General features: G+C 44.3%; 1 protein-coding gene across 1 annotated transcript in view; it reads right to left on the bottom strand.

Moving 5' to 3' along the window:
* Positions 1 to 55: 55 nt before the first annotated feature.
* MYRFL (myelin regulatory factor like) overlaps positions 56 to 27,978 on the bottom strand; it is a 144,923-nt gene continuing 117,000 nt past the window's right edge. The window contains exons 19-28 of the mRNA XM_085024873.1: positions 22,839 to 22,924; positions 19,898 to 19,972; positions 19,762 to 19,814; positions 19,466 to 19,648; positions 10,575 to 10,634; positions 9,869 to 9,956; positions 7,047 to 7,121; positions 3,319 to 3,439; positions 2,918 to 2,992; positions 56 to 2,805 (exon numbers count right to left, since the gene is read on the bottom strand). Coding sequence (XP_084880999.1) covers positions 2,719 to 2,805; positions 2,918 to 2,992; positions 3,319 to 3,439; positions 7,047 to 7,121; positions 9,869 to 9,956; positions 10,575 to 10,634; positions 19,466 to 19,648; positions 19,762 to 19,814; positions 19,898 to 19,972; positions 22,839 to 22,924 — 903 coding nt within the window. The 3' untranslated portion in view covers positions 56 to 2,718. The remainder of the gene's footprint in view (positions 2,806 to 2,917; positions 2,993 to 3,318; positions 3,440 to 7,046; positions 7,122 to 9,868; positions 9,957 to 10,574; positions 10,635 to 19,465; positions 19,649 to 19,761; positions 19,815 to 19,897; positions 19,973 to 22,838; positions 22,925 to 27,978) is intronic.

Raw genomic sequence — 27,978 nt, 5'->3', positions numbered from 1 at the left:
GTTCCCCCATCCGCCCCCACCCTTAATTTGCTAGAACCCAGAACTCAGAAAATCATTTTGTATATCAGATTATGGGTTTATTATACAAAGAATGTAACTCAGGAACAGCCAGATGGAAGAGATACACAGAGTGAGATGCATGGAAGTACTTTAACTTCCACGTCCTCTCCATGGGCTGCTGCTCTTCCCAGGTGTCCATGTGTTCACCAAACCATAAGCTCTCTGAACTCTGACCTTTGCATTTTTATGGAGGCTTCATTACATAGGCAGGACGGATCAAATCATTGGTCACTGGAGATTGAAGTCAACGTCCAGCCTCTTGTCCCTCCTGGAGATCACAGGTGGGACTGAAAGTTCAAATCCTCTTGTCACGTGATGGTTTGTCCTAGCAACCAGCCCCCATCCTTTGGTGCCATCCAATGTCGCATCATTGTAAAACAAAAGACATTTTTATCTATCTCAGCACTTAGGGAATTCCAAGGGTTTTAGGAACACTGTGCCTGGAACAGTGGATAGAACTCACACATACATTTCTTATTATAAATGACAGTATCACACATGACAACAGTAAGATAAGGGAAGACCAGCCATTCAGCAGCTCTGCTACCTGAAGCTAGAGTTAGAGTGGCTTGAATCTCCTTAAAATATAGTATGTTAATAAACAATTTGAGATATAGAAAGGTCAACAGACACGATGATGATCACAGTTGAAAAGATAGGTTAGAAGTTTCCATTGTGGTATAATGGGATCGGTGGTGTCTCTGGTGTACTTGGTGGCAGGTTCGATCCCTAGCTGGTGTGGTGGATTAAGGATCTAACATTGCTGCAACTGTGGTGTGGGTCGCAACTGTGGCTCAGATCTGATCCCTGGCCAGGGGAATTACTCCATGTGCTACTGTGCAGCCAAAAAAGAAATAAAAACAAAAACCCTGCTTTAAAAAATAAAGATTGTTTGTTACAGTTCTCAAGAGGAGGGACATGGCCTGTCTTGGAAGACCAGATGGGTTAGCACCAGGGTCAGTCAGGAGGCAGAGGGAGAGGGGGAACTACAGGCAAAAGCCTTTATTGTGGTTTCCACAGAAGGAACAGGAACAGGTGAGGCAGGCTTTGAACTGGCTGTTTGAGTAATTTCAGCAGGTTCTGGGATATAGGCACTGTCCCTAGTTGTCTGATACATGGCCCTGAGGCAGTTAGGGCAGGTGGATATTGGCCCAGAGTATGAGAACTTGATAATGGAGGTGGTTGGGGTGTGAGCTCTGGATTGGCCAGTTTGTATTTGAGAAGCACTCTTGGGCCAGTTGTTGAATATTTCTAGGAATATTTCTAGGAGGCAGAGTCTTAGGTGGGTCAGCAAGACTCTAAGATGTCAACACATCAGAATACAGAAAATAAAAGACATAGTTAATACACTCCAACTAGAGGATTTCTGGCCCTTCTAAGTTGGGAAAGGCATACAAATCTACTCACAAGCCAAGGAGAATTATCCAAAGCCAATCCTGCTGTAAATAATGGAGATGGGTCTTAATACTGTGTAAGTGGGAGTTCCCGTTGTGGCTCAGAGGTTAATGAATCCGACTAGGAACCATGCGGGTTCCATCCCTGCCCTCACTTAGTGCATTAAGGATCTGGCGTTGCCGTGAGCTGTGGTGTAGATCGAAGATACGGCTCGGATCCCGCATTGCTGTGGCTCTGGTGTAGGCTGGTGGCTACAGCTCCGATTAGACCCCTAGGCTGGGAACGTCCATATGTCACAGGTGTGGCCCTAAAAAGACAAAAGACAAAAAATAAATAAATAAAATAAAAGATTAATACTGTGTAAGAGAGCCCCTTATATGTAGAGGAAGATCCATGACAACAATAAAAACCCAACACGAACAATGCAATGAGGAGTTCTCTTGCAGCACACAGTAGATCAAGGATTGGGCATTGTCATCACTCAGCAGCTTGGGTTGCTGCCATGGCTCAGGTTCGATCCCTGGTCGGGAACTTCCACATGTCCTGGGTGTCGCCAACAAAAACCAAAAAGCAAAGACAACCGCAACTAGGACCTAGACTGACAAATGCAACTCTCTGAGCCTAGACTGTGGGTTACCTTAAAGGACTTGTCACAAGCTAGTGCTTCCCAAGAGGACACAGAAAGTTTAGCATACATCAAACATTACAAGGTAGAACTACAACTATTTTTCTTAAATCCAACTTATTAGCAAGCTCCATTTCATACAGTAGTGTATGTAGTGTGTATGCACCCCCGGCTCCATGGCAAGAGTTTGCCTGAATGTGAGCTCAGCATCAGACACCACCCTCCCCACCCCACCTCCTGACATATCATACACACATTCTCAAGGGTCCAAATTGATGTGGCTCAGATGGGCCTTTCTGTTTTTCTTAAAAGCGTTGAGATACATCACAACAAAGTAAAGTTAGACCTGCCCATTGTGACCCCCCAGCTTCCTTAATAACAGAAGCAATATTTTCAAATCCAACACTGCTGTTTACTCCAGGAAATGTTTTCCTCATAGTCATGGCAAAATTAAACACCACATCATCTCAAATTCCAGCAAACATTTTATTCTCCTCATGACTGTCTCAAAACTGTTGGAAGCCAAAGCCTGGAAAAAGTCCTTTGGCGAATGAATGTTTCAACAAGAGGCTTTAAGTTTCCATTAACTGTATGTGAATATTTTTCTTTGGTAAGGTCCCCAAACAGACTTGAATAAATTAGACACAGTGTCGATAGAAGTAAAAGAAGTAGTCTGTAAAGAAGATCCCAGCGAAGTAAGGATCCGTTGAACAGTCAGCTAAATCCTGTCGGAACAGGGTGGGGAGAGGGGAAGAGATCAGTTAATGTAAGAAGTGATTGTCATTAAAGTAACTGATTGATTGATTGATCCTTTTTTTTTTCTCTCTGAGCACTTACCGGAGCAGCTACCCGGAAGTGGAAGGCACTATCAAAGAACCGGGCTACAGGGAGGCTCCAAATGTGCTGATAGCCCTAAATGATGGATGAGAGAGAGATCCATTTCATAACTGCATTTTACACTCAGCCAGGAAGAGTCCAGGCTGAGAAAGCATTCCCTGGTCTGCCATAGGAGAGGTATTGGTGACAACAGCTTTTGGTGGCATTGCTGGAAAAGTCTGCAGCTTCCAAAGGTCGCACAGAAGATGCTAAGCCAAGCCCTGTGACCAGAGTCAGCAAAGGGCAACAGTGACAGGTGCTCATGACATCTCTCTCTTAGACAGAACCAGAGGCTGTGCCACAAGAGTAGACTCACTTCTTCTGGAATGGGGACAGAAGGCCAAGGAGCCGGAAAATGTTACCTGTGTCATCTCCTGGGAGACCTCTTGGTAGCCTTGCATCCCTTTGTCGTCCCTTTTATTATAGAAACACATATTGCCAAGGGTGAACTTGCACTGGAAGACTATCAATGGCTCAGTTGTGCTTCAAGAGACAAAGGAGAGAAAGGGCAAGTGGAAAGGTGGTTATCAGCTCTCACTTTGCTGCACCTTGATAAGAAGAAGGACTAATGGAATATAACTTAGAAATCCATTCAAAGTTTCAAAGAGGCATTTTATGCCATAAAGCTCGTCGATGCCAATATACTGATTCATGTCTCACTGTTACAGAAAGAAACTCAAGCTCAATCTCAGATGACTTCCATTAGGGACTGAAGGTTTGCGTCCCCCCAAAATTCATAAGTTGAATCCTAACCTCCAATGGGATGGCATTAGGAGGTAGAGCCTTTGGGAAGTACCTAGGTCACAGGGCTAGAGCCCTCACAAGTGGGATTAGTGCCCTTAGAAAAAGGACCTTAGAGGGCTCTCTCACCCCTTCTGTCATGTGAGAACATAAAAAGAAGACAGCTACCTATGAACTGAGAAATGGACACTCACCAAACGCCAAATCTACCAGTGTCTTGACCTTGGACTTAACCAATCTCCAGAACTGTGAGAAGTACATGTCTGTAGTTTAATCCACCCATCTGATGGAATTTTTTGTAGCAGCCTGAACTGACTAAAACTAAAACTGAGGTAACAAATGATACTCTCCAAAACCTAATCTCATAACTTATCATTTTGACATCAGAAATTCTGATCTCCATAGATTATTTTTTTTTCCTTAGGGCCACACCTGCTGCATGAGTTCCCAGGTTAGGGGTAGACTCGGAGCTGCAGCTGCTGGCCTACGCCACAGACACGCCAGATCCAAGCCGCATCTGTCATCTACAGCACAGCTCATTAACCCATTTAACCCACCGAGCAGGGCCAGGGATCAAACCCGCATCCTCATGGATACTAGTCATGTTCATTAATGCTGAGCCGCAACAGGAACTCCATCCATAGATTTTAAAATAATTTTTGGCTATATCCCTTCTCTTTTCACTGGTAGCTGAATCTGCATCTATCTGAAGTTTCCAGGATTTCAGATTCTACAAATTCCTGGTCTGGGTAGGTTATTACTCGAATCGGTGAGGCAAACCACACAGGTTGGGATGTGGAGGTGAGCCCCAGTAGGACTCACCAGCCCTTAAAGCTATCAGAGTAGAAGGCTTTCAGAAAGAATGTTCTTCTCTGGAGGCTGGCCTAAGGACCATCATTAAGGAGTTCCCATCGTGGCTCAGCAGTTAATGAGCCTGACTAGTATCCATGAGGATGTGGGTTTGATCCCTGGCCTCACTCAGGGGATTATGGAGGCAGTGTTGCCATGAGCTGTGGTGTAGCTTGCAGACATGGCTTGGATCTTGCGTTGCTGTGGCTGTGGTGTAGGCTGGCAGCTGTAGCTCCGATTAGACCCCTAGCCTGAAAACTTCCATGTGCCATGAGTGCAGCCCTAAAAAGCCAAAAAAAAAAAAAAAAAAAAAAAAAAAATCATTTTCAAGAGGATGAGATTCATCTATCTTCAGAAACAATCTTTTTGCACAAGGGGGACAACCTACAATCTCAGTCGAGTATGTGCGTTACTTTAAGATCACCCGCATTAGGAAAAATGGTTCGTAAACTAAAAAGCCTGATTTAGTAGTTCAAGACGACCTTCTGTCACTTCAGGGGATATATCGCTTCAGCTTATTTTTCTCCACTGAAGCGAGGAACGAATGAAGAAACGCTATTCCAGGTTGCTCAGGGAGCACTCGAGATTCGTATATTTAGCTTCTGCTTTGCCTTGAAATATGGTGGGTTTTGAGTCAGGAAATTTTGCTTGAAACAAATCTTCCCAAAGCAAGCAGTTGGCTGGTGTTATCAGCTCGTTGCAGAAACAAAGGTGATGGGACAAGTATGAAGTCTGAGTGAAACAGAGGAAGAGGTGGAGCAGCGGGGTACTGATGGAGGAAGAATAACAGAGCTAGGGAAGCAGAGGGAGAGAGGGGCGGACAGAGGAAAGGGAACGAGGGGGAGAAAGGAAGGGGAGAAGAGAGGCAAGGAGGAGGGGGAAAGGAGAGACCAAAACCAAGAGGCTGGAAATAAACACCACCTATCTTCATGGTGAGCAGCTCATGGGATAATTTTGGCAAAAGTCTTAAAGTACCATAACTCTTTAAAATATCTGATAAAATAGAGTAGAGATTAGAGTTTTGTGATTTTGGAGGAAAAGCAGTTATAATAAAAGATACTATTGGACTTCCTGTTGCGGTGCAGCAGAAACGAACCCAACTAGTATCCATGAGGATGGAGATTCGATCCCTGGCCTTGCTCAGTGGGTTAAGGACCCGGCGTTAATGTGAGCGGTGGCATAGGTCAAAGACACAGCTCAGATCCCGTGCTGCCTAGCCTGGGAACTTCCATATGCTGCAGGTGTGGCCCTAAAAAGAAAAACAAACAAACAAACAAACAAACACAAAAAAGCTACCATTTATGGAGTTTCTGCTGTGTGCCAGGAATGGGCAATATTCTTACATAGCACATTTCACTGGGCAGGCAGGACTGAGGGTTAAAAGGATGGGCTGATTGAAAGCCCAGCTCCAGGAGTTCCCGTCGTGGCGCAGTGGTTAACGAATCCAACTAGGATCCATGAGGTTGCGGGTTCGGTCCCTGCCCTTGCTCAGTGGGTTAAGGATCCGGCGTTGCCGTGAGCTGTGGTGTAGGTTGCAGACGCGGCTTGGATTCCGCGTTGCTGTGGCTCTGGCGTAGGCCAGTGGCTACAGCTCCGATTCGACCCCTAGCCTGGGAACCTCCATATGCCGCGGGAGCGGCCCAAGAAATAGCAACAACAACAACAACAACAAAAAGACAAAAAAGACAAAATAAATAAATAAATAAGTAAAAAAGAAAAAAAAAAAAAAAAGAAAGCCCAGCTCCACCACTTACTGGCTGTGAGTTTCAAGACAAGCTTTTTGACCTCTCTAAACCTAAGCTTCCCATCTGAAAAATAGAAACTAGGAAAAAAAAAACACCAACCTCAGAGGGCTGTTGGGATGATTTTATGACCCAATAGTAAAGCGTAGCATGTCTGGCATGTAGTCTGGGCTCAGAAAATGATAGTTAATAATTTCACTATTATTATTGGTGATTCTCCTTGTTATGGTTTAATGTCAAACTCATCTTATAGCTGAATAAACAGTAGCTCAGAGAGGATAATGGTGACACAGAGACAAAACTGAACCTTGGTCTGCCCAACTCCAAACTCTGACACCTTTTTTTCACCGCCTTGGGAAAAGGGGGTGGTGCCTGCATTAGCATTTTTTTCCCCGGGAGCTTGCAAAAATGTGCAGCCACCCTCCCTCCAGGGGCCACACTGATTCTAGCTTCCACCCCAATTGAAAGGACACAGCCAGGGGCAGTCAGTAGCCTTCGAGCATCGAACCCAAGATCCCTCTCACTTTGCAGGTGTGAGTGTACATCCCAGAGCCTTTTCATTCCACCCAAGGGGGCCTGGAAAGTCCCAGCCTTCATTTTGCAAACCCCTCCCTCAGGTTGGCCCACCTCTCAATGCAACCATCATTCTTTAACTGATAACTTTCTGCCTTCTAACTTATCAAACTGAAGGAAATGCAGGCTTGCTATTCAAATAATGATAAAAACAGAATTGTTTTCACAGCTATCTATGTACTTACTTGATTTCCAGAGAGAATTTGACATTGGTGGGTGTGTGCTTATTAACAGGAATATGGTAATTGTAATTTCCAGACCTAATTATGGAGAAAAAGATAAAACCACAAATCAAAACATGCAGGAAAACATTCAAAACGCTTTTTGCTACTCATTGTATACTCTGTACACTGTGAAATATTCTGTAATACATAATAAATACAGAAAGTCAAGTTTTACATGGCACGTTCATGTTTTTCAGAAGCATACCTGTCAGATTTCAAAGTGATCCCTTTCAGATCTTACTACACATAAAATACACCACAAAGACATATGGTTTGTTAGAACACACCGAAGAAATGATGGAGGGTCATATCCCAGGGCCAAAGGCAGAAAACTAAACACATAGGAAATGACTTCAGTTCCCCTTAAGGAGATAGAGATTTCAGAAGACAAATGAAGTAAAGGCCTCAAACTAACAATCCCTCTGGAAAGGAAAAGTGGAAATACTAAACACCAGCTTTTCTCCTATAAGTCACTCCCTTTTGGGCAATGTTAGCAGGAAGTATCACATACTTTCAGAACTGGAATCAACTCAAATTATTATAGACCTAAGTACCACTTAGGAAAAAAAGCAAACTGCAGAGCTCCCATCACGGCTCAGCGGTAAACGAATCTCATTAAAAGACATGAGGATGCAGGTTGGATCCCTGGCCTCGCTCAGGGGGTTAAGGATCTGGCATTGCCATGAGCTGTGGTGTAGGCTGGCAGCTGAAGCTCTGTCCCTGTAAGAGAGATACTTGGGGAAAGTTCCTTTGACTCCTATTGTAATGAAAACTCCAACAAAAAGGCAAATTGTATCTAATACAAGTTCTTATGACCTGGCCATCCCTTGAATTACATGGAGAAATAACTTTTCCCCAGATAAATGGGGAAAGAGTCAGTCATTTTCAATTCTCGCTCTCTCTCAGAGGTTCCCAGGCTAGAGGCTGAATCCGAACTGTAGCTCCCGGCCTATGCCACAGCCACAGCAACACGGGATCCGAGCAACCTACAGCACAGCTCACGGATCCTTAAGCCACTAAGCAGGGCCGGGGATTGAACCTGCGTCCTCACGGATACTAGTCAGGTTTGCTTCCGCTGAGCCATGACGGGAACTCCTAAATTCTCCTTAATGAATATTAAATTGAGTCGTTAAAAATAAGAAAGCAAAAATAAAAGCAGTAGATCTGAATTGGGATTGGGAAAGCCTTTTCCTTCTGGAGGAAGCTTAGATAAATAGAATTCGCTCCCTACCTCGTGCCTTCCAACTTTTGCATGCTTTCCAGCAACCCAATTTCTTAGATGGTAAGTATCCTCATCTTACAGGTGAGAAACAGGTACCCAGGGAGAATAAACATCTTATTAAAGTGCCAAACCCTCTCACTCTTCATCTTCTTCTACCACACCAATTAGTGTCTGTCTCTGACTTTTTCAAGCTCACTGAGCCTCAGTTTCCTTAACGACAATATGGAAATAAATAACACTCACATCCTGTGATTTTGAGAGAATTCAATGAGCTAATGAATGTAGAGTCATAAAAAATCATCAAGCACCATTCATATTATACTCAAAACTCAGGATCATCAACCTGAAGCCCAAGCTGTATCAGGTTGAAAAAGAAATAAGGCTGAGAGAATCCATAGGATTTGTGACCCCTGTTCACAATACAGGGTCTTGCTTTTATTTTATTCTATTTTTTTACTGAAATATAGTTGATTGACACTGTTGTGTTAATTTCTGCTGTACAGCCAAGTGATGCAAGTTATGCATATATATATATATACACACATTCTTTTCTTTTTTTCTGAGGACCTTGACTTTCAATTCAGCAGGCTTAAATATAGTAGGCTTAACTAAACCAGGAAATATGGATTAAATAAAAATAACTCCCCATTCTTAATGCCTACAACTTGCATACTGTGCTGAAGCTGCTAGGCTTGCCCTCTATGCTTCTAGATACATCATTACCTGGCTGCAGGTGATACACTGAAGATGAATGTTGCTAAATTTTGCAATACCTAGATTTTTTTTTTTCTTAACTGAGAAAGCTAAGCGCTATTTTTTCAGTAATTAAAATAATGACATCCCTTGTTATTAAAATATATAAATGTCAGCTCAGTCATAACTTGGACCATCAGTAATGTCCTTCTTGTCTATAGAATTAACTAGCAGCTCCAGGCCTATGGTATGTGGCCTCCGAGAGTCCGCTACAGAGCTGTCCCTAAGCTTTGCTTTGGACCTACTCATTAAAATCAGGACACTGTCATCTTTGGAGCCATGGTTTATTGACATTTGCTAGTACCAACCACTTTATGATTCCCTCGTCCACCATGTAACAAGTGTATTTTCACTTAAGGAACAGTGTAAGCACACATTGATTTTTTTTATTTTTTATTGAATACATCATTTATTTACTAAGTCTTTTTAGGGCCAAACCCACAGCATATGGAGGTTCCCAGGCTAGGGGTCAAATTGGAGCTGTAACTACCAGCCTACACCACAGCCACAGCAACACGGGATCTGAGCCACGACTGTGATCTACACCACAGCTCACGGCAATGCCAGATCCTTAACCCACTGAGCAAGGCCAGGGATCAAACCCACGTCCTCATGGATACTAGTTGGGTTCATTAACCACTGAGCCATGACAGGAACTCCCAGCACACATTGATTTTACTGTGTAGTGTTAGCTTTCATTCCAATCTCAAAAACCCAGAGCCCTGAGTAACTTCCAGAAACAATGCAGGGGGAGGTGGGGAGGTGGGGAGGTGGGGAGGTGGGGAGGTGATGGGGGAAGCTTACCCACCCGCACTTGAGGCTTCTGCTGCAATACTGATGATCTATTATTTGCTGGGTTTCCATAATTTGAATAGAACTGATGGTTGTATCAATCCCTGCATTGAGAAGAAATAAAATAAACTCTTCTGCAGAGGAAAAGAGTATTGTGCTCCAGCTCAGTCTCCAAATGGCAGAATGTGAAATAAGAGTTTCCTAGCTAAATGGATTCCATTTGCATTCAAATGGGGGAGGGGCAGGAAAAGAAAGAGGAGAAGGCTTTTTTGTTGTTACAGTAAATTTTAAGAAAACTTAAAAAGGATATATATAGCCCCATAATATCCAAAAGAATTTCTGGACCATGCAAGTTCTACTTAATTGAAATTTATTGAAAATAGAGACTGCAAGGTACTATGCAATCTAACCAGTACAGTAAGATTTTTTAAAACATCAGAAAACAGAAAACCAACCAAACCTTGAGCAGAAAAACAGAAGAAAGGGCAAAGTAGTTCAAGTAAATTATTAAAATCCATGAAGAGCAACCACAAATGCCCAGCAGTGAGCAACCATTTCTCATGCCTCCTTAATGGTCAGGCCGGCATCGATTACAAAAACACCATCTCACGGGTGTTTGCCTCAGACCCTTTGCCTCAACTCCAGTAATGCTTTCACAGCTCGCTGTTCCCCTGCCTGGCTCCACAAAGCCCAAGAATAGAGTCACTTAAATGTAAACTTACAGTCACTCCCCCAGTCAAGGCTGGTTAACTTCTCTCTGGCTGAGAATGATGTGCTATCTCCTGAGGAGGAAAAAAGTCTGTCAGTCTCGAAGTTCACTCAGGATGAGAAGAGACCCGGTGGCGCCCTAGTTTGTCTCTGTCAATGGAATGTTTCCCCACCTTTCTCTCTCCCACCTGTCAACCCATCACATCCCTATCCTGTTTCTTACAGATCTCATTTATTGTTGACCTTCTCCAAAAAGCCACCTGCCTGTTTGGGGCTGCATCATGTCCTCCTAGTTCTTATGTGTGAAGCCCTAACCCCTGGTACCTCAGAGTATGACTGTGTTTAAATAGATAATTCACTTAAAATGAGGCTGTTGGGGGGATGCGCCTAATTCAATCTGACTGGTGTTCTTATAAGAAGACGAGATGAGGACACAAGAAGCCTACTTGTATGGAGGACAGCCTTTGTCAGGACACAGAGAGAAGGCGGCCATCTCTTGAGCCAAGGATGAAGCCTCAAGAAACCAGAGCTGGGCTCTGGTTAATGAATCCAACTAGGAACCATGAGGTTGCGGGTTCGATCCCTGGCCTCGCTCAGTAGGTTGGGGATCCGGTGCTGCTGTGAGCTGTGGTGTAGACCGGCAGCTACAGCTCCGACTGGACCCCTAGCCTGGGAACCTCCATATGCCACAGGTGAATCCCTAAAAAGACCAAAAAAAAAAAAAAAAAAAAAAAGAAAGAAAGAAAGAAAAAAGAAAAGAAACCAGAGCTGTTAACACCTTAATCTTGGACTCCAGACCTGTGAGAAAATAAATTTCTGTTCTTTATGTCACCGAGTCTGTGGCATTTTGCTGTGGCAGCCCCAGCCAATTAAGACACCATCCCAGATGCTGCTCACATCATCATACAAGGTCATGGCATGTATGATTGCTGAACCCTCCATGTGCTGATCAATCAGTGATATCTGCTCTATCACTGTACTCTGTACTGCTACTTAATTCTGCCTTTTTTTTTTTTTTTTTTTTTTTTGCTTTTTAGGGCCGCCCCCGTGGCATATGGAAATTCCCAGGCTAGGGGCCCAATCAGAGCTACAGCTGCCAACCTACACCACAGCCACAGCAATACCAGATCCCCGACCCACTGAGCGAGGCCAGGGATCAAACCCACATGCTCATGGATACTAGTTGGATTCGTTTCCGCTGCGCCACATTAGGAACTCCCTCTTCATGTATTTTTGCCTTTCTCAGCAACTCCAGAATAAGGGAACTCCATTAACAATCTTTGAATCATCTATAACTTTATTTATTATTATTATTATTTTTTTTTGTCTTTTTGCCTTTTCTAGGGCTGCTTCCCGCGGCACATGGAGATTCCCAGGCTAGGGGTCTAATCGGAGCTGTAGCCACCGGCCTACATTTCAGTCACAGCAATGCAGGATCCTTAACCTACTGAGCAAGGCCAGGGATCGAACCCAAAACCTCATGGTTCCTAGTCAGATTCGTTAACTACTGTGCCACGACAAGAACTCCCCAAAATCATCAATAACCTTAAGCAGAATGTGATCCACACAGGAAAAAAGGGAGCTTAAGGTGAAAAACTGGGCTGCAGCCAGCTGAAAAGGGGCATCAAATCACTGGTGTTGGGCCAGAGCCTACCTATGGAGAAGGAAGCCAGGGGAGTGGTTATGATCTGTTAGAGCTGAAAAGGCGTTTTAAAAGCAGTTTTGGAAAGGTAACCATTCAGATGATTGTTGTTAAGGCCCTGAGGGGGAAAAAATGTATCTTTTTTTTTTTTTTTGCCTTTTCTAGGGCAGCTTCCTGCATCATATGGAGGTTCTCAGGCTAGGGGTCTAATCGGAGCTATAGCCACCAGCCTATGCCAGAGCCACAGCAACGTGGGATCCGAGCCGCATCTGCAACCTACACCACAGCTCACGGCAGCACTGGATCCCCACCCTACTGAGCGAGGCCAGGGATTGAACCCACAACCTCATGGTTCCTAGTCAAATTCGTTAACCACTGAGCCACGACAGGAACTCCAAAAAATGTATCTTTTTAAAGTGGGCCGTAAAAGCAGTCATTTGGTGAGTTGCTAAGCAAACCTAACAAAAGAATTTTAAAGTTTCTTCCATCAGTTTTAAATTCGTAGATTTTTTTTCAGTTCTTTCTCGCATTACTTCATTTGCATTAAATGATATCTATATTTTTCAATATAGTTTTGGGCGAAACAAAAGGACATTAGCCTCATTTAGCAAGAGGTTAATACATAAATTAATACAATATGTGCTGCTTTCTTGGGAAGGAGAACAAGGTGAGATCTCAAACAAGTTTCTGTACGAAATTTCAGGATAGAAAGCAAAGCAGCAGCACAAACTAGTTGGGGGCAATCGCTCCTAAGGGTCTCTGTCCTTAGCACTTGTCCTTCTATGTGGAAGGGCTGGTTTAATTTTCCAATCGCCTAACCATGAGCTGCTAGAAGCCTGCACCTTGTTCACTATCGTATCCCGCATAAGGCAGTGCCAAGCTCAGCTGGGACGCTCAATAGATATTTGTGGAAGGATGGAAGGAGAACAGCCAGGGAACAATGAAGGGCAAGAGGAGGGAAAGCCAATCATGTATCTTCTAGAAAAATGTTTCCCCTTGTGCACTCAGAGGGGAAACCTCCAGGGGACAGGTGCAGAGGATGCTGGGAATGGATGTGGGAAGCAGGCTGCTTCATCCTGTTAGCAAATGCGAGTGAGACAGGATTTGAAGGTGAAGCAAATTTCCCAAGACTCCTCCCCAGTGTGATGCTTTTCTTTAAGGAGAAATGAACCTTGCTATGTGGGGATTTTCTAGAAAATTGAATATTATTTCCCTTGACATCCAAATATATGTGCTATCTAAAAGGCCTCCAGATTCCTTGATTCCAGCTATCCAAATAATAATTTTCAAGCACTGGTCTCCTGTTATGAGTTTTGCTTATGATCACTTCCACAGCAGACTACTTTACAAGGCAAATGAGGCATAAAGAGAAAGGGAAACCAGACTTCTCTATCCTGTCTGTTTTCTTTTCCTACCTTTTGTTCTACTTTCCTGCTGAATTTGCAGGAAAAGAGCTCGTTATAAATTCTGGCAAGAGAACTACAGAGTTGCCTTACTTCCAGAGAAGTGTTTTCAGGTTCCTGGAGACATAGAACCCTATCATAGGATTTAGCATCTAATGGGATAAAGTATTTCTTAACAGTAAGAAAAAGGTGAGGTCGAGGAGAGAGAATCTTACAGCTCAGAATTATGAAAATGGCTTTTCAAAAAAACAGCATTGGAAATAACAAATTTTAAATCTCCTATAAAACACCTCCACATTGTCACTCCTCTGAGGCAAGACCATTCAATTCCGAAAGGCTGGTTATTGGAAAACAATAAATTCTCCTCCTGAAGTCATACAGGGGTGGCTCTCATTTTCCAAGGGCCTTCCAGCAATATTCCCTATAAACTTAATATACATTCCTAGTGGTTTTCATCGTAAAGTGGGCAATATATTTCACCATCAGCAGATGAGATCTCCCAATAAACTAAATTAGAAACTTCTGGAGAGGAGAGATTTAAGACGGTGTCCAATCAAAGCCTACCCCGTTGTGGTAGAATGCGTATACCGCACGATTTGTAAAACTGTGCGGATGGCTGAATCCCAAGACAGCATCTCAGATGCCTTTTTCTTTCCCGACTGAAACAGACTCAGGCCAAGAAAAAGTCAATGAGCCCAACCAACTGATGACTGAGTCCTTTCACACAGGGAAATATTCTCTTCTGGCCATTGGCTCTTTGCAGAGTTCCGGTCTCCAAAACAAAGTGAGCATGAATTACAGACGCCTTCTGCGTTGTGAGATTTTAAAAATCTTTACCAAATCTCTTAAAACCTGTAGAACTCCATCCATGCTTTTCCCCACAGGGTCTTTACGTTTTAATGTCAACCTCTACCGCCTATTTAATCTTTATTGGTTCCGTAGATTAAAAGTCAATCCATCCCATTCAGTTGTTTCTACAGAGTAGAAGCTGAATATTCTGAAATACCCATTTTCCGCTTCCTGGTAGTCTTACCTAAACCTCTTCTTAAGTGTGGGAAGAGGTGATAATCTTTCTGAAAGACACTTTTGCAATCAAAGAAAGAATATCAGCTGGGGCTCAGCATGTCGTAAAAATGCTGATTTCCCTTCACTTATTTTACTAGTAGTCTTACTCCTCAGGAAAGAGGCTCAGAAATGTATTCCGGGGCTTGGTAAACTATTAGATTTTACGCCACAGCCCACTGAGCCTTATCCTAAGATTTTTCTTGAATTAAAAAAATTGTTTTCATAAATTTGTAATTGGTTTTAAATGCCTCAGAAACATCCGAATTGGAAAAAAAAATTTGCCTGGCTTTCTCCTCTTTTGGATTTAGGAAGCCTAGTGTTACATGGTGCCTCAGGCAGAGGGGAGCAGCAGCAGAAGAGAAGGGTCTTTCTTCAGACTCCCAGAAATACCCAACCCTGGGGACATCTCAGTGGCTGTAGCCAAAGGGAAGGGGGCAGAGGGTGGTGAAAAGGCTTTCTAGAACCAGAGTGGACACTTTGTGCATCTTCTGGAGTCGATCCCAGGTACACGCACATACCAAGTTCCAATAGATGGAGGCAGCATGATGCATGGGAAGGAACCAAGGACAGGAAACAGGACACCCAGATTTTGATTTCAACTTTGCTCGTAAGTCACTCTAGAAACTTAAGCAAGGTCCTGAGCCTCTCTTTCACCAGCTATAAAATGAGTAAATTGGTATAAATCAGAGGTTCTCCTGACCTGGGGACTTCAGAACCCCAAATGATTGCATAAAGGGTCTGTGGTGTTGGCTGTGGACTTGAAAAGTAACATCTCTCACACAGATTTTTCAAATGTTGCTGTTAGAGTAACACAAATAATTCAATTAAAAGCAAAACTGAACTTATAGTTACCTTCCCCTCTACGTACTTTCTCATTCAAATAACTAAAAAGCATAATGGATTTATAATCTCAGTGTGAGAAAGTCAGGCACCACTGGTGTGGTTTTGCTGTCTGACTGTCTATGACTTTTTTTTTTTTTTGTCTTTTTGCCTTTTCTAGGGCAGCTTCCTGCATCATATGGAGGTTCCCAGGCTAGGGGTTTAATTGGAGCCGTAGCCGCAGGCCTACACCAGAGCCACAGCAACGCCAGATCCGAGCCGCATCTGCAACCTACACCACAGCTCACAGCAATGCCAGATCCTTAACCCACTGAGCAAGGCCAGGGACCGAACCCGCAACCTCATGGTTCCTAGTCAGATTTGTTAACCACTCTGCCATGACGGGAACTCCTCTATGACTTTTAATCCCCCAAAGTTTTCAAGGTTCCTGAGGGTGAAAGTAAACAGAACATGGAAATACTTTCTTTTTTTCCCCTTGAACTGAAAGAGGCAAGGGGCAACTATCCCAGTGTGTCAGACAGCCTGATAAAGCAGAACTTGAACTCCATTTTTAGCCAAAGAAGCTGATAGCTGTGTGTGGGAGGACACAGCCAGGCACCTTGGAGCAGATCTTGTTTCCTCAGGAGTCTCTTCAGTATCTCTCACTGTTATGGAAACAGAAGATGAGCAGACATTCGTCGTCCCAGAGAAGAGAGCAACAAACCTTCCTCTGGTTTGATAAGGGCTGCTCTTCCAATATCCCCTTGAGGTGAAGAGCTGGTTGCAATAGAATTGAATTTGCTCAAGAGTCAGAAAACATTTTGAGAATGAAGATCAGGCCAGTTCACTACCTCTTCCTGCTCAGGATCCATTGTTACCCACCTCACATAGGTGAGATGGTCTCTTCTGAGGACTGCTCTCTGAAAAGGACACCGAGTGTCCCCAAGGTAAAATCCTGAAGTAAGGAAAGGCTTTGCTTTAAACAAGGGATGAAGGTTCTGGGGGATTTTTGTGATGGGATATGCATATTACCATATTTAAAAAGCTATCGAGGGTATGATGACGAAAACGAATTCCTTCCTTCGACTTGAACTTTCATCTTCACCCTGTAGTGATGTATCTGTTCCCAAGTTTAATCAAAAATTGCTCTCATGGAGTTCCCATTGTGTCCCAGCAGAAATGAATCCGACTAGGAACCATGAGGTTGTGGGTTTGATCCCTGGCCTTGCTCAGTGGGTTAAGGATCCGGCATTGCTGTGAGCTGTGGTGTAGATTGCAGACACAGCTTGGATCTGGCATTGCTGTGGCTCTGGTGTAGGCTGGCAGCTACAGCTCAGATTCGACCCCTAGCCTGGGAACCTCCATATGCCACGAGTGTGGCCCTATAAAAACAAACAAACAAACAAAAAAACTGCTCTCATGAGACAAACAGTACACGCATTGCTTCCTATAGGTATGGGAGGAACATTCTCTGTGCCTCAGCTTCCTCATTGGAAAAAAAAAAAAATGGGGATACTAAGCGTGCCTACTGTTTAAGCTGGTGAGGACTAAATGACCTGCTCGTGCAGGCCACTTAATGGCAGTGCCTTGCCTACAGCAGTAATATCTCATTACATGGTGGTGGTGATGGTGGTGGTGATGGTGGTGGTGACAACAAGGATTGTAAATGTTATTTATTCAAGCCTTGAATATGAAATCATGCCAAAGGAATTACATTGTTAGCCCACAACTTCAACATGGACCATAGTCGACATGCCATTAGTTATTAGGGCTGCTGCAAAATATTCTGATTCCCCTTCTTCCAGGCACATGTTAGGTCTGTACCAACTACTTTTATTTATTTTTATTTATTTTTTTTTTTTTTGCATTTTAGGGCCGCACCCACAACCTATGGAAGTTCCCAGGCTAGGGGTTGAATCAGAGCTGCAGCTTCTGGCCTGCACCATAGCCACAGCAATGCCGGATCTGAGTTGTGTCTGCGACCTACCCCCCAGCTCACGGCAACACTGGATCCTCAACCCACTGAGCGAGGCCAGGGATCGAGCCAGCTTCCTCATGGATACTAGTCAGATTCGTTTCCACTGTGCCACAACTGGCACTCCCTGTACCAACTGCTTTTAAAGTAGACGTGACCAATGTCACTTGCTTTGGCCAATAAAGTGTAAGCAGAAGTGCCATGTGTCACACGAGGGGGAGGCTGTCAAGAACCAGTGTACAGTGTGCCCTGTTCTCTTACCACCTCTCTAGAGACTGTGCAACTGTGTCTGAGAAGGTGTCTCCATCAGCTGAGTCCTCAATGGCAGGATGAACGGATAAGATCCCTCTTTTGATCCACATGTGACAAATAGAGAGAGTCAAATAAATTTTTCCCATATTAAGCCACTGTTATTTGAGAGTCGTTGTTGCTACCTCAGCATCCTAATAGAGAAGCCACACTGATAGACGTGTATGATATTTTTAGCATCATCATTATTATTATTTTATATACGTATTAATATGTGTGTATATAGAAGACTTCTAAAAACAATAATAACTGTATACATTTGAAGGTACAGTATCTGATCTTGCAAAGGTTATTACACGTTTAGCCCTTGATAAAGTCTCTGTAACTTTTTTCGGCTGTACCCACAGAATATGGACGTTCCCAGGCCAGGGATCGAATCTGAGCCATAGCCACGACTTACACCATAGCTGCTGCAACACTGGATCCTTAACCCACTGCGCTGGGCCAGGGATCAAACCTGCACCTCAGTAGAACCACTGACAGAACCACTGCAGAGACAAAGCCAGATCCTTAACCCACCCTGCTACAGTGGGAACGCCCATAATTTTTTTAACATGAAAATTCTGGAGTTCCCGTCGTGGCGCAGTGGTTAACGAATCCGACTAGGAACCATGAGGTTGCGGGTTCGGTCCCTGCCCTTGCTCAGTGGGTTAACGATCCGGCGTTGCCGTGAGCTGCGGTGTAGGTTGCAGACGCGGCTCGGATCCCGCGTTGCTGTGGCTCTGGCGTAGGCCGGTGGCTACAGCTCCGATTCGACCCCTAGCCTGGGAACCTCCATATGCCGCGGGAGCGGCCCAAGAAATAGCAGCAACAACAACAACAACAACAAAAAAAAAAAAGAAAAAAAAAAGAAAATTCTATTACTTAAAAAGCATCAGAGGAGTTCCAGTCGTGGCTCAGTTGTTAACGAATGCAACTAGCATTCGTGAGGGCACGGGTTCGACCCCAGCCTGGCTCAGTGGGTTAAGGATCCAGCGTTGCTGTGAGCTTTGGTGTAGGTCACAGACATGGCTTGGAGCCCAAGTTGCTGTGGCTGTAGCTGTGGCCTGCAGCTATAGCTCTGCCTAGCCTGGGAACCTCCATGTGCTGCGGGTGTGGCCCTAAAAAGACCCCCCCCCCCAAAAAAAAAAAACCAACAACAAAAAGGGCTTTTTTTTTTTTTTTTTTAAAGGTTTTTTTTTTTTTTTTTTTAAAGCATCAGAGTGTGTGTGTAAATGCGTGTGTGTCCTTAGGAAGAGGAAGAAGATATTCTGAGAGTAGAAGGCCAACCTTGCGTTTTCCATGCACTTAAACTTAACCTGAACCCAGCAGAGTCTCCAAAGCCTTTTCCATTTTGCCCTTCTTGGGCAGAAAGCCAGGGTGCTACGTCATTTTGTAAGTCCTGAGTCAGCCAAAATATCTGCCCATCTGCACATAATCACTTCCCTTGTGCTACTATTACTATCTTGGCTGGCAGGGAACCAAGGAGATCTTTTCACTTGAATCAACCCTAACTTCATCCCGGGGCAGGGAACTCAGTGTTGTAAAGGAGTGCAAGTGTGTGCATTTGAGTTTTTAAAGATCTTGCCACCTCACATAGAAGAGTGGAGCCATTATCTGGAAGCATTAACAGACCATCCAAGTCATTATTGACAAGGGGACAAAACCCCTCAAGTTCAAAGCATTGCTTGTTACGTTTTGAACATCCTTTACCTGCCTGTGGCCTCTGATGGGGCTCCTTTTCCTGGGGCTGTCTCTGCACAGGACTTAGGAGGGGGCGTCTTCCGGCTCCCCAGATCGAGCAGCAGTAAGTCTCCTGACACGGCAGGATCTCACAGAAAGTGATTTCTGGTCTTTGGAAGGATGGTTGTGTGGTTGCCAAGGATGTCTTAGGTGCTGCAAGGCAGAGGGGAGGGAGGCGGGAGGTTAACCCAAAAGGCTGGTTCTTCTACTGACAATTCACGTGAAACCCAGGCTGGGTCCGAGGGCGAGGAATGCGAACATCTTACCCGACGGGGAGGCTGTGGGTGGCAGAGCCGGCTCCTGAGAGCTTGTGAGGTTGCTGCAGGAGGACAACAAAATAATTAACAAAGGAGGCCTTCGAGACGCCTTCCTCCCAAAGGAAAACAAGACTGGAACTCTCACCTCAAAGGGAGAATTGGGGTGCATCGGTCTTGATCTTTTAAACTAAGTATGTAGAGAGAGACTATGGTCAAGGCGCTGTTAAAAAAATAACAAAAGGAAGCATTATGTGGCAGATTTGATTCCAGATCTATCTCATACGACAAGCTGGCCAGAATGGCCTCTCCCAGGCCGCGTGGATGGGAGGGGAAGGGGCGGGTGGCCAAGGCTGACAGAAGCACCATGGCAACCAGTACAGTTCTGCTTCTCCATCCTGCCGAGCAAAAGCCCCCCAGTCTTCCTGGAGCTCAGAGGCTTCCCCAGCTGATGGATTTTTCCACAGAGCAGCCCCCTGGCCCTGGCAAGGTGTGTCAGAAGTGTCTGTCACGAGTGGAAGATTACAAGAGGAAGTGTGTAAATGGCTGGAGGCAGCCCTCTGCTCCTTGCAGGAAAAAGTCAGAGCAAAGTTCGTATCCCCCCTCGGGGGGCGTCCGGTCCTGCACTGGGGGATGAAAGGCTGCACGGGTTTAGTCATCTGGTGGCACCAACCCCTTTGGCGGCTTCTGACATCTTCCCACTGCCTGTCTTTTCAGAGCACAATAAGCCAAACTGGACAGAGGAAGGAAAAGAGGTATAATAAAGCATCCATTTCCACACTACGTGACTTCAAAATAATGAGTGTATCTTTCCTCCCAATTATCAGAACTGATCTATCCCAGTGGAAGCTTTCCTTAAAGGTCTGAGCTTTGGGAAGCTCTTCGCAATGATGTTCACATATCCAAACACTCAGCATTCTCCCCTTTGGGGGGGGGGGTGTCTGTAGAACCCTCTCTACGATTCCGCCGTGTGCAGGGTCTGACAGGGGTCCTCGCTTGAACTCTGGCTGGTTCAGTGTCACACCTGGCTCCAAGAGTTGACTCCTCAGTATTTTGTTCCCCATCAAAGGTAATGGATTTACCATCATTAAATATACACAAAGAATTGTGCCACACATTTGAATTGCACTCATAAAGAAAGAATTCCCAAAGTGTACTCAGCAGCAGCTGGTTACTGCCCAGTGGGCACTGCTCTGCATGGGAGAGTGGTGCTGAGCCCCAAAGATGTCTTAGACAGAATCTGTTGCGTCGCCCTGGCAACTGCTTGCTGTGGTCCAGGCTCCCTTATGTTGTTTTCCCATTCTCTATCTCCTTATCAGTAATCCTTCAATATTCTTTCTGCATCAGTACGTGGCCTGGGCAACTATTTGGATCATAGAAGGAAATGAATATCTGCTTCTTTCTTTGGGGTTCTGACCCTTCTCAGGTATACCACAGGCCAGACTCAAGATAACAAGCTCAATACCTCCCATTTCTGGTCTTACAGGTCAACAAACTTGGAACTCATAAGATCTGATAAGCACATTTAGGAAGCAGTCTCTTTATGTCAAAATTAGACTTCCTATAAGCGTTCCATTGGGTTTTCCTGGGACTCTGTGTCTCTAGAAAAGGCTAAGCATGTCTGTAAAAGGTAGATGCTCACGCTCTCCTGAGTTGGGAATCCCGGCAGAAGACATGTTCACTTGGGAGAGTGAGAATGTACACCAGCTTCTAATGAGAATTCTGGGTAGTGGTGTCAATGCTTGACCATGCTTCCCACCAAGGGCAGTAGTGAGTGAAGAGTTAAAATGCTGAGGGGAGAGCAGGATACAAAGAGACCCACACTGTCTCCCATAGCTAAGAAGCTGCTTTTTTTTTTTTTTTTTTTTTAATGATTTCTTTCTTTCTTTCTTTTTTTTTTTTTTTTTGGTCTTTTTAGGGCCATATTTGCAGCACATGGAAGTTCCCAGATTAGGAGTCGAATCAGAGCTGTAGCTGCCTGCCTACACCACAGCCACAGCAACGCAGGATCCGTGCCACGTCTGCGACCTACACCACAGCTCATGGCAACACCAGAGCCTTTTTTTTTTTTTGTCTTTTTAGGGCCACACCTGCAGCATATGGAGGTTCCCAGGCTAGGGGTCTAATCGGAGCTGTAGCCACTGGCCTACACCACAGCCACAGCAACACCAGATCCAAGCCACGTCTTCAACCTACACCACAGCTCACGGCAACGCTGGATCCTTAACCCACTGAGCGAGGCCAGGGATGGAATCTTCATCCTCATGGATGCTAGTCGGGTTCATTAACTGCTGAGCCACGACGGGAACTCCAGTCCTCACTGTGTTTGTTTGCTTTAACTGCTTAATACATTTGACTAAAATTTCATCATATTGTATATCTCGGGGTAATCTCATATTCTCTTTTGATATAAAATGCAGAAGAATCCTAATAAATGAGTGTTCAGGGGAGAGTGGGTTGTAGTTACTCTCTTCCCCCAAGTAGATAGGAAGGAGAGCAAAGATTTTGAGTAAGTTATTTGCAAGACAAAAAAGGGTATACACAGAGTTCCCACTGTGGTACAATGGGATCAGCGGTGTCTCCGCAGTGCCGGGATGCAGGTTTGATCCCCAGCCCAGCACAATGGGTTAAAGAATTCAGCATTGCTGCAGCTGCGTTGTAGATTGCAATTGCAGCTTGGATCTGATACCGGACCTGGGAACTTCATATGTCCCAGGGCAGCCAAAAAAGAAAAAAACAAATAAATTAAACAAATAAATAAAATCAAATAATTTTTTAAAAAGGGTACATGCACACACACACAAACACATGCACACACATACACATGAAAGGCACAGTGAGCTGGTAAGAAAATATCAGTTGATTTAAAAAAGGTCATCCTTTATCTCATATTTAAGAGCAGAAAGCCTGTGCGTTTCTGGTTTATAAAGGGCTCCCTCATCTCTAAACGAAATCAAAGGTCAATGCCTGGTTTAAAGGGCTCCTTGTCTTCAAAGTAAATAGAAAGTCAGCCCCTGATTCGCATGTGAGAAAAGGAAGATGGGAAGAGAAAAAGAGCTTGACGTAGCACATATTGACGTCTTTCTTACCAAAATGCCATCACAGCAATGAGAGTGGTAACCAAGGTCTGGAAAACCCAGTTAGGACATGACTGTTTTTTCCCTGAAAAATAAACCTATAAAAAAGATTCATCAGTGAGAAATGATAAATGAGTGATGCCAGCTTTGAGAAGGATGCCTGCTGATGCCTGGGGGATCCTGGCTGCTTCCTTGAGCCTCTATCTCCCCTCTCCTTCCTGCTTCTCTGAAAATGAAGGTCTCTCAAAGCCAGGTCCCACTCTTTCCTTGACGTGTCAGCCTACACTCTCTTTTCCCTGCAGGACACTCGTCCCTGCCCTTCATTTAGTGCTGATTCTTGAAGTTTTATGAGCAAAGAGGACTTACCAGACAAGATACTGTCAGAACCCAGATGTGCATTTCTTTTACTAGGGTGCTTTTGAAAACCAAAAGGTCTTCAAGACATGATGGAATCAATCCCAATAGAAGAATTTCAGGCATTATGGCAAACCATGGAACGGATTTTTATGGCATGAAATGCTATTAAGATCTCCTTAATACACATTGGTATCCAGTTCTGCCACCTGTATATTTTTTGAGGACAGGTCTGGGCCTATGTCTTATTTATTCTTATATCCATTCAATAAATATGTATTAAGCATTACTCTGGGCAACATGATAGGGGATATGAAAATAAGCAAATTCTGCTCTCCAAGAGATGAAGGAGGCAAACCTTTCAGACCAGGACACATTGGCATAAAACTTGCATATGAGGAGTTCCCATTGTGATGCAGCAGAAATAAGTCTGACTAGGAACCATGAGGATGCGGGTTCAATCCCTGGCCTTGCTAAGTGGGTAAGGGATCCGGCGTTACTGTAAGCTGTGGTGTAGGTCACAGACATGTCTCGGATCCCGCATTGCAGTGGTTGTGGTACAGGCCAGTACCTGCAGCTCTGATTCGACCCTTAGCCTGGGAGCTTTCATATGCCACGGTGTGGCCCTAAAAAACAAAAAAACAAAAAATGAAAAACCTTGCATATGAGGAATGAGCCAAGAACTATAAGATAGACAGCTGTGCAACTGGGGAGGAATCTAGCTGAAGAGACAGGAGAATTTCTGCCCACTTAAATAACATGCTCCTGCAGTATTTCTTCCTACTAAAGCAATAGAGTGTATTATGTTTGCTTCCTCCTAGGGATACAGGGTTGGAAGGGAATTGGAGGATGGTGGTAGTTAAGAAATGACTTAAAATTGGTTTTGAACTTGTGCTGGTTATTGACTTAAAGAAATATGTTCCTCAATGCAATATTTGGGGAGTTGGGGTTCACCATACCTTTTTACATGTACCCAAATGTTTAGGGCTATTATAACTGAGGCATCCATACACCCAGTAGGAAGCCACTTGGAATACCAAGAAGAGGATGGTTTATGCCATTCCTACATCTCATGAGAATTGTCTGAGGACGTCCTAATAGTGAGTTGTGCAAAGAAGGAACTCAATGCAATTTTGAATGGCTGTGAATGAATAATATTAATTTCAGGATAAAAGCTTCCCTCTCTCCCCTACTCCTCAAAGATGCCAGATTGTTTTAAATCTCCATGTTTCGCTCAAAATCCTTCGACCTCATACAGGAAAATGGCCTAAGACCTGGAGTCAGCCTCAGAGTTAAGTCCTAAACAGGTCATTTAAATGTCATTGAGCCTCATTTTTTTCTCATCAATAAAATAGGAAGGATAAAATCATACCTGTCTACCTTTCACAGTTATTGGGTGGATCTAACTGAGTAATTGTTCTCAAATTCAAGTCTGCATGAGAATCACTATGGAGCGTGTTAAAAAACTAAATGTCAAAAAAGGAGTTCCCGTCGTGGCGCAGTGGTTAACGCATCCGACTAGGAACCATGAGGTTGCGGGTTCGGTCCCTGCCCTTGCTCAGTGGGTTAACCATCCGGCGTTGCTGTGAGCTGTGCTGTAGGTTGCAGACGCGGCTCGGATCTGGCGTTGCTGTGGCTCTGGCGTAGGCCAGCGGCTACAGCTCTGATTGGACCCCTAGCCTGGGAACCTCCATATGCCACGGGAGCGGCCCAAAGAAATAGCAAAAAGACTAAAAAATAAGTAAATAAATACAAAAAAAACCCCACAAAAATGAAATGCCCCCCCCCCCATTGCGATTCAGTAGGTTTCCAATTAGGCTGAAGTGGGGGCTGGGAATCTGTAAGAGGTGGGGTAGTGAAAAATTTCTGTGTTTGTTCCTTCCCTCTCTCCCTTCTCCAAACACGCACTTAGCGGATCCTGACTCGAACACTTAGGTCTTTCACACCTCACCCCAACCATCAACATGCAACAGGAATCACCCCCCTACCTCTTGGAGTTAAAGAGAGGGAAAGAGGAGGAACCCTATGAATTGGATGTGACCTCAATCTTCCTCCAGAATGAGCAGCATCTTGGCCAGCACTGGCAGCTACGTGGGAGTTGAGGCAAGGCCCAGCCAGGCTTCTAACCATCTGGTAAATCCCACCAACGGTGCATAGCCAGCACTTTGGTCATTAATGGCTCTGTCCAACCCAAGAGAACCAAACTCTACCCATGTACATGTGTTTCAATGACCCAAGGGTCTTGAAGGCTTTGATGAACAGAGGTTACCTAGGAGGTTAGTGCATGGAAGGGAAAGTCAACCTCAGAGAAACAGACAAGACCGCCTAGAAAGACAGTATAGGGGGAGCAAGACACCCCCATTACTTGTACTCTGACATATGCCAAAGTATAAGAACAACTAAAAGAGTGAGTTTGAAAATACTAAATAATGGTGAGCACTTATGTGCCACACAGTCTTCTGAGTGCTGTACCCATACTAACTCATTTAACCCTCTCAATAATTCTCAACACCTCTATAAGGCAAGCACTATTACCATCCTTATTTTAGAGATGAGAGGAAATGAGGCCCAGGAAGGCTAAGTTCCTCACTCAAGATCATACTGCTGGTAAGTCACAGCGCCAGGATTTGAACAAAAAAAAAAAAAAAAAAAAAAAAAAATCTTGGCTCCAGAATCTGTGCTCTTAACCCCAACGCCATGCTGCCTCCTTTTTTCTGTTTGTAAAGAAAGAAGACATGTTATTATTCGAAAGGTCCTCACGGCTACCGAATGAACTCCATCAGTGGTGCTCCAGATACTAAGCCAAACCTGTACTTTCAGTCTTAACTTCTCTCCTCCCTCAAAACTCCCACCAAGTCCTTCAGTGAAGCCCAGATCTTGGCTTGAGCCATTCTATCTGAAACCTCTCCTGCAGCTCCTGTCACTTTCTAGCCAGAGTTTATGCCTCCCTGAAGGCCCAGCTCCCATAACACTCAGGCAGCACTCTGAATCTCTGCAATATTTTTATCATATCCGGGTACAGCTGGGCTTTGTATTCTTTTCTGAGCTTCCCTGGATACCTTAAAATTCCTTAGAAGAGGACACGCTTCACTCACCTTTACCTCCCATAGGCATAGGACAGTGACTGCAACAGGATTCCAAGTTGAATGGGATCTCCTTAATGTTTATACAGGGCCCTGACTCCATGTCCACACCCCAACTCCCCACCCCACCCACATACCCATCACACTTAACTTCTTAATGTTTTAAATATATACATATTTATTTATTTATTTTTGCTTTTTAGGGCCACACCCACAGCATATGGAGGTTCCCAGGCTAGGGGTCCAATCAGAGCTACAGCTGCTGGCCTAGGCCACAGCCAAGCAACATCAGATCCGAGCCGCATCTGCGACCTACACCGTAGCTCACGGCAATGCCAGATCCTTAACCCACTGGGCAAGGCCAGGGATCGAACCTACAGCCTCATGGTTCCTAGTCAGATTTGTTTCCGCTGGGTCACGCTGGGAACTCCATGTTTTAAATTTAGATTGTGAGCCTTCAGGGAATATTTTTAGACTGGGCTGTCCATTCATGCACTCATTTGACAAATATTTCTAGAGTTCCTACTATGCGCCAGTCTCTAGGGCCACAGAGTGAGGAAGGCAAACACAAGGCCTGTTCTCATGGACTATACATTCCAGTTAATATTCTGAGAAAGCTGCAAAATCGAGTCTTTGAGCGCAAGATGGGAGCTACAGAGATTGCACATGAATCAGATTATACCAATCAGGGCCTACATGGATGTAGGTACAGTTTCCTCTATTCCATTGCAAACTGGTTAGTACAAAGGGCACCTTCCCTACATAGTATTTTTAGTATTTTGTGTTTATTACCCAACCTGCAATGTGCTGGGCATTGTGCTAAGGGCTTTAGCTCATTTAATCCCATCAATAATCTTTGTAGGAGTTCCCGTCGTGGCGCAGTGGTTAACGAATCCGACTAGGAACCATGAGGTTGCGGGTTCGGTCCCTGCCCTTGCTTGGTGGGTTAAGGATCCAGCATTGCCGTGAGCTGTGGTGTAGGCTGCAGACGTGGCTAGGATCCCACATTGCTGTAGCTCTGGTCTAGGCTGGTGTCTACAGCTCCGATTAGACCCCTAGCCTGGGAACCTCCATATGCCACAGGAGCGACCCAAGAAATAGCAAAAAAAAAAAATTAATAAATAAAATAAAATAAAATAAAATAAAATAATCTTTGTAAGGTAGATACTATTATTATCTCTGTTTCCCAATGCAATTCAGTCAACTTGCCCAAGACCATTTCTACATATATATTTATCCATGTATTTATGTTCATTGGCATACCAAGAAGCTTTGTCCACAGCAAGGAGAATCTTAGTAGAATATTAAACTCTTTTTAAATCCTCTTAAAATAGTTCAGTGATACACCACATGAGGAGTAGAAAATAAACTGGGACGATGGCCCAAATATCAGGTCAGCCCTTACCAGAATATAGATTAAGGTCACAAATATCTTCCTCTGGGAAGGGCCACCTTTGGAACACTAGAGCATCAGAGGGAGCAAGCTGAGGTCTGCAGCAGCTGGGAAGAGAGTACTGCAGCTTCTCCCTCACTGACTCTTCTCTGCAATGCAGAGGGTGTCCTTCAAGTTAATAAACGACAAACCTTCACTTTTTACCGTAGATGTTATCCTATTTGATGAAATTCTCTACTCATTAATAAAGCTGTCACATTTTAACTTTTGCAAGCAACTGAATACCTCTTCTCCATTTGCATATGTAGTACTAAATATCAAA

This window comes from Sus scrofa, chromosome 5 (genome assembly GCF_054392235.1).
Source record: "Sus scrofa isolate SSC_HxYL_T2T_F1_AM1 chromosome 5, Sscrofa_HxYL_maternal_Yorkshire_Landrace_v2.0, whole genome shotgun sequence".
Classification (NCBI taxonomy): domain Eukaryota; kingdom Metazoa; phylum Chordata; class Mammalia; order Artiodactyla; family Suidae; genus Sus; species Sus scrofa.
The sequence above is the reverse complement of the archived record's forward strand: the minus strand, read 5'-3'. Positions and strand labels throughout refer to the sequence as shown.